Source organism: Siphateles boraxobius, unplaced genomic scaffold (assembly GCF_051911475.1).
Source record: "Siphateles boraxobius isolate OS27281-9 unplaced genomic scaffold, OSU_SipBor_1 164, whole genome shotgun sequence".
Taxonomy (NCBI): Eukaryota; Metazoa; Chordata; class Actinopteri; order Cypriniformes; family Leuciscidae; genus Siphateles; species Siphateles boraxobius.
Window position 1 is genome coordinate 62,425 of NW_027508771.1, and position 7,634 is coordinate 70,058.

At 34.3% G+C, this 7,634-nt stretch overlaps 1 protein-coding gene across 4 annotated transcripts in view; it reads right to left on the reverse strand.

Moving 5' to 3' along the window:
- Positions 1–2,398, reverse strand: part of LOC143740057 (zinc finger protein 292-like) — a 60,125-nt gene extending 57,727 nt beyond the window's left edge. For 3 of the 4 annotated variants that reach the window (XR_013204724.1, XR_013204725.1, XM_077232129.1), the window contains exons 1-2: positions 2,003–2,398; positions 1,151–1,305 (exon numbers count right to left, since the gene is read on the reverse strand). Coding sequence is in view for 2 of the 4 variants with exons in the window: in XM_077232129.1 (XP_077088244.1) it covers positions 1,151–1,305; positions 2,003–2,137 (290 nt within the window). In the remaining 2 variants the exon portion in view is untranslated. The remainder of the gene's footprint in view (positions 1–1,150; positions 1,306–2,002) is intronic. The other variant, XM_077232127.1, reaches the window with a different exon arrangement.
- Positions 2,399–7,634: the final 5,236 nt, after the last annotated feature.

Here is a 7,634-nt window from a genome sequence, read left to right on the forward strand (position 1 = left end):
TTATTTAAAATATCGTGATAATATTGTATCGTGAGTTCAGTATCACGATTTGTATCGTATCACGGCACCCCTACTTCTGACAAATGATGGCAAACTGATTTTTCACACAAACAGGCTATATGACTGTATATTACCTGAAGCATGACAGACGCATGTAATCGGACACGCTCTGTGTGATTTAAGTGATGTGATTTTTAGCCAAGTATGGTATTCCATGATCCCATACTCAAAGTTTGTGCTCTGCATTTCACCCATCCAAGTGCACACACACAACAGTGACAGTGAGTATTGAACACACACACACTGTGAACACAAACCCAGAGCAGAGGGTGCTAGTGCTGTTGTGCCCGGGGAGTGATTGTGGCACCTCAGTTGTTGGTAGAGTGGAAGAGAGTGGTGTTCATTCACTCCCCCCACCTACATGTCCTGCCGGTACTGAGACTCGAACCGGCTACCTTCGGGTTACAAGTCCGACTCTCTTACCATTAGGCCACAACTGTGTGCGTGGAGGACTTGCCTGAGAACCGCCTCCACCTCAGACACAGTGAGCAGACGAGATGCTGAAAAATAGCTGAATTTATAAAAATTACCCCGTTCAAAAGTTTACAATACATACCCTTGATTCTTAATACTGTGTCGTTACCTGGATGATCCACGATGGTGAAAACATTTGAACAGGATGGTACTGCCCTCCGGAAGCAACAGAAGATACTTATAAGTTTCCCTGAAGTGTTTCCTTCTGGAGCATTAGTGAATGTCTGAACCTTTTTTAATAGTTGTGTTTGAGTCTCTCAATTGTCCTCAGTGTGAAAAGATGGATCTTAAAATCACACAGACACTGCTGGAAAAGGTTCAAATATGCAAAAGATGCTGGAAAACTGAAGAATTTTTGTGACCTGGAGAATTTTTCTGAAGAACATTGGGCGGTTTAACAAGATCGTGTCGTGGATCATCCACATAACTACACACATTATTTAGAATCAAGGGTTCATAAACTTTTGAACATTCACATTTTTATAAATTCAGGTATTTTTTTGTCTTGTGGACTATATGTAAACCTCTTTAATGTAAAATATCTTATTCAGGAGAGTACTGAAAAATAAACTAACATGCATTTTGAGCATGCAAACCTATTCTGGTCTATACTCACCATGATAACTTGTCCAGCACATCTGTTAGGTGTTCACATTCAGGGCTGAGGAACGGGCTAGCCTCAGCGCAGCACATTATAGATACCGTGTACATCTCCAACAGAGGAAGCGGATATTCATCTGGTCTCCACTGACATCCATGCTGCATCAAAACCTGAAAGAAAAAAAAGAGCCAGGAATGAACGGTTCAGTCCAAACTACATATATTCTCAGTGATAGCCCAAAACCAATAACAAAGGCATCTAACAGTAGTAGTAAAAATTTTTTTTAAATATGGTACATCTGATGAAAAGTAGTGATTGATATGTTATTACATTACATATGCGGATGCCATGTTGCGATCAAATACAATTGACAGGATCTAGAATGATTAATTTAATCTGATAATCAAAGAATTTGACAGACTGATACTTGAGAACACAGCTGTTTTCTTCAGAAAAAGACATGATTATTACAAAATCATCTCGATGTTACATCAGCTGATTATATATATATATATATATATATATATATATATATATATATATATATAATTAGGATTATATGACCATATAAGTACCTTAAATAACTGTTCTGAGTGAAAGTAAAGGCTGCTGCTACAATAAGCTAATGTGTTAGCCATCAGAAGCAGTCACCATACCATACACAAACAGCATGTCTAAGATTTAATGACTGTGAAACACAATCATGCTTCGTCTCTTCAATATACAGCTTTTTATGTTTTTCACATCATATTTATGAATGATTGTATAAGTATTGTTAGTTTTGTTATCGTTGGTGCAGCGATGCAAACATGCAGCATCGTCCACGAACAAAGACTGGTAGATTAAAACGCATGAATAAAGTCGTACTTGACAGAAATCCCGACAAAAACTATTGGAGGCATCTAGCGTCGACTCGGTGCTCCTTTTTAATTCAGAGATAAGATCCTGAAATTTCTGTTTAAGGGCCACAGCCTCAATCGCGCTGCCCTCCTCCTCCGCCATCTTCGCTGCATTCACACCAGCCCAAATATCTCAAAATACTACGGCCAAGGCCTGATCCAAATATTCATGACCCGTGCATTCACTATTAGAGGGCTACCGAACAACGTCAGCACAGCCCAATTAATATTCAAGCAATAATAATAATAATAAAAATCTGCAGCAAGGTAACAGAGCGATTTGCCTACAATACATATTTAATATTTATGGGTGGGAAGCAGTCGCCATAGCAACTGTTCTGAAGTACGTCAAAGAAACATAATTAACATTCAATCATGATTCAATCTTTCCTCACAGTAGTATTCGAAATTTCTCTTCGAGTAGCCTACGGCAATGTCTTAATTCACAAAAAATGTATGCCATTGACACAAAAATAAATCTTTCTTAGGCTACTTTCTTTAAAAACTCAGCTTGCGATTTCATAAAACAATTTAAAATATAAACATGGAGACATTTTTTTTACCCCGTGTGTCCGATCTTATCAGGCATGTTTTTTTAAACAAAGTAATGTAATAGCAGAGTAATACATGATATCAGTCACCAGTAAACAGGCATAGAAAATTGATGGAGAAAAGAAACGAAGCAGCTATGTCAAGCAATCTTATTTTTAATTAATGTATTTGAACAATCTTACAGCAGTGACAAAAGAAGTAATTACCAATAAAAGAGGGCTTAAATTAATATCAAGCATATCTTGAATTTTAAAAATTCAATTTAATTCTAATAGCATTTTATGCTATTAAAATAAGCACTGCAGTAAAATGACAGGTAGACAGGAATATAACTAAATGTAAGCAAACAAGTAAATTAGTAACATAGTGTTTTTAAGACTTGTGATAGTAACAGGTGCTACAGTGGCAGTCTGTGTGGTTCACTAGTTTGACATCATTGACAAGTACCTACAAACAAACACAAACAATATTTATTATGTAATAACAAAAGAAATAATGTAATATAATAGCAGTTATTAATTCAGATTTTACCCGTTTGACTTCTTTGGCTACACAGCATGTAGCTTCTGATGTGATATTTTTCGGAACAAGCATGGTTTTCTTGGACCTCAGGGGTGTGGGGTAAGCCCTAGAAAAGCAGCATCCCATACACTGATAGACAGGAGCCCCAGGTTTTGAGAAAATGTTGTTCTCCTTGAGTTTGCAGTCCTCACATTCAACTTGTAAACACACACACACACACACACACACACACACACACACACACACACACACACACACACACACACACACACACACACACACACACATGAAGGAAAACGTAGCAGTTCCATTTTAAGTATTAGAATTTAGTCATTGATTATCAACTTACAGTTAGTCGTATCATTTCTTGGATACAGTTGTCCAAGATGAATAAGCATTATAAACAATAATATACTAGCTCCAGCATATCTTGTCCAAAACATGATCGCTATAATAGAAAAAATAAAACAGAAGAAAAAGGAACACACTTTACAAACCACACTCACATTTTTAAAATACATCAAATATGTACAAACACCCTGATACATTTTTTTTCCCAATGTTATATTTGTACATTTTAAGTGAATTCTTTAAGATCACAAAATATTTAATTTAAAAAAAAATGTTTTACCTTTGTTCTTGACTTCAAGTGAGATGTGATCAATCTGTCTTCTCAGACAGCGGTATAACTACCTTTTATACGTTCCTTATGCCTGCCCCATGTTGTGTGTGTGTGAGATTGTGTGTGCATTGCATGTGATTGTTCTCTTGCTGACCTTGTAATCCATTAGTTAAATGAAGAACTGAATATGTACTGTAGTTTCAATTAACTATATTTTGGCTTGAGATCTCTGACCGGCATTACATTGTTGATTGTGATAACGCAAACTAAGCTTGTACATATAACACATTTGTTCTGTTTTCAATTCAACCTCCAGATTGTTACATGATTTACTGTCACATGAAGTAATCTGTAATTAACGTTGTACCTTAACTCTTCTATAAACACACAGTATCAATTGTCAAGGATGAATGTTTGCTTGCCTTGACTATCTCTCAATCTTTCCATCTGCAGCAAATCCACAAGACCTTGGTTTGGACTGTGCTGTTTCATGCCTGATGCAAAGGTAATTCAATATTTTCAATGCCAGATGGAGAGGAGTATTTGACATTAACAAACTAAGACCGAAAAAAAAAGAACAATGGCAACATGCAAACATATTCCAAAAAAATGCTCGATCTCTTTTCTATTTTATGCTATATTTTCAACTCTGCAGTTTATTTGAGACCTTTCTGCATTACTACTTCATTACTTCTGCTTTCACGTTCTCAAATTATGAAAGGCAGTGTACAAATACCTTTTTTTAAGACCAAGCAAACAAACATTTGGAAGGGAATACAATACATTAACATTTTCTGTACACAACATTTTCAAACATAAACGCCTCCATGAAAAACAATTCTCAACAGATCTCCATTTCACAAAAATAGAATGCTTGAATACACATGCTCCAAACCACTAACCCATCAGATGCTCTATATGACACTGCCATTTCACCTGAATAGTGTTTCTGTGTACACGCAATTTTCATTAAACATGTAAAAACAAGAATTTATTCATTTGGTGATAAAAATAGAAGCTCAACAATGTTTTTCTCATGTCCTATGTTAGCCAGTAGTTATATAACAATAATAACGCATGCATGATTTAAAACCAACCTATGGTGGTAAAACGTTATAAATTAAATACGCCAAGACAACTAATATTCTACAAATAATTGACAAAGCAGTCCTAACAATTTATCATCATTTATAACATTCATGACCACACACTATAGACAGATGTAACAAACAAATTTTTCTTTTTAAGACTTTTAGGCTGGAACAAAGATTTCCTCAATTGCACTACATCTCTGAACCACAAGATTCGGAAAAGGGGCATCAGCGCATGTTTGTCAAATTTTACAGGTTACTGAAATTAATTTGCACTAACAGCTATAATCTAATAAACCCAGTGGAGCAGAAATGATCTTCTTTTCATATTAAAATGAAGCACAAGAAAACAATCCCTCATGCAACATTTTATGAATTTAAGACTTTTTTTGCTGTATGTCCCAGTATAGCCCAATTAAAAGTCATGCGGTGTACCACGGCAGATATGGTTAATATGGTTTTAGCCGCATGAAGCTAACAAGAACTAGGCTAAGAATAACCGATAACCTGTTTATCAATGGTGATTTTATTAAACTGCATGGCAGACTCCAAGCAGGGATGATGTGTAAACAACTGACTCAGATGTCATTGTTAAGATGACGAAAAAAAGAATGTGGTGAGCAAATAAAAGTTATTTTTTATTAGCACTGCATTATTAACACAAGCTGTTATGCACACTTAGTTCCTTGTTCACATTAGATTTGTATTTCTTATTTATTTAGGCACATGTGTGCAAAAGAGTAATTGCAATTGTCTACAATTTGTACAATATCTTAATGCACATGGCTTGATCAAAACTGATGAGTTGATTCTAGGTGAAATTGTCAAACTCTTCACAACTTCTAAACATTCTTTCATTGTGTGAGCCATCACATGCAAAATTATCCATTCAATTATTGAAAATGTTAAGACATGTATATTCCATAAATATCAGACATGCCATGTTTGTAATGTCTGCTAAATTGGCAACTGGCCTGCCATTGTAATGAAATAGTAATAACAATTTTATTAATCAACCTATCAAGTTTGGAAGCATATATACAGTATATGCAGTTTGCCAAGCACAATCACTACCATTTTTGAACATGGAGGAACAAACAGCAGTAGCTACATAAATACATTTGTATTTATTCAGTATATTTATTGGTAACACTTTATATACGTGTCTTGCATAAGGTTCATTACTTAACATTAGTTAACTACATTAGTTAGCATGAACTAATAATGAACTGCACTTATACAGCATTTAATAATCTTTGTTTCAACATTTACTAATACTTTATTAAAATCTTGTTAACATTAATGCATTGTGAAGTAACAAGAACAAACAATGAACAGCTGTATTTTTACTAACGTACATTAACAAAGATAAACAATTAATATATTAACTAAATGTTAACTAATGAACCTTATTGCAGTGTTACCCATATATTTTTTACAAATGTGTTACATAATGTAAACTAAACAATTCACATGCTGTGAATTTTCAGTTTATATGCAAAACAAATCTGTTAAAAAAAGTACTATATAATTGAAAATTTTAATTTTCTTTTTGTATTATAGTATATACCATTTCTAGTAAATTTTTACCTACTGTTAAAATCTATCTAAAAAGCTCAGTGATACACAAGAGTATTCAGCTAGACAAAACTGACATTCTTGTATAATATAAAAAGCAGTCAGTGCCAACAAAAAACGTAGGAAAAAAAATTAGTTGAATATAATAAACATTTCCATGGTGAAAAACAAAACAACTAAACATTTTGAGCAATGTGGCAAAATGTGGCACTTTATTTTGATGACACTGCATGGCCAAATTACTGACGCAATAACTAGGTCTTAAAGCATGAATTAATGTTTGGGGTGTGCAACTACATTTTGCTGACATGCAATTGAGTTCCGATGTTCCAGCAAACAGTTGTGACAACTGCACTTACAGTTTAAAGCAGGGGTGTCCAGTCCTGCTCCTGCAGAGCCAAGCTTCAATCCCAGTTAAACACACCTGAACCAGCTAATCAAGCTCTTACTAGGCATTCTACAGTAGAAAACTTTCAGGCAGGTGTGTTGATGCAAGATGGAGCCAAACTCTAATTTGGACACTCCTGGTTTAGAGAACGTTAAGCCAGTTTTCAGACAGTCGTTTTGTCATTTTCAAAACAGTAACATGATAGTTACTGTAATAGTCAAGGACTACTAGGACAAGTTCATTTGCTTGATTGAAACAATGTTATTGTTGGGAGGAAACCAATTTACAATACAGCCACAAGCTGCAATATCAGGGTCCAAGCACCAATACTCCATATGAATAAATAGCGATCCAATTGAAATGTATCTTATGGTGTGCTTTTTATAGCAAAGTCCATCTTGAATCATCTCTGAAAGTTAGTTTGACCAAAATTTATTTGGTGTGCGTGGACTCATATTCATCATTTAAATTTATGAAAAACGCATGGTCAAAACAATTTCAAATGAATGTGAAGATCTGCAGCCCAAAACCTTATCTGAAACATTTGTCTTTTTATTATTATAATTTATTTCCACTGTACATGTATGTATCTAATCTTATGCTTGCATTTTCCAAACACAAATAAAAGTATTTTAAGAATTTTTTTAATACATAGTGAAAAAGAAAAATTGTCCCCATTTTAAATGGACAGCAGTATTTTAAATAATGTCTAGCAACTTTTATTGTTTTTTTAACAATTAAATAAACATTTAATGACCTATCTGCATTTCACAGACTTTTATGAATACTAATGTTATTAAACAATAATGTCAGTAAATCACAGTTACACAAATGAACTAGATAAATG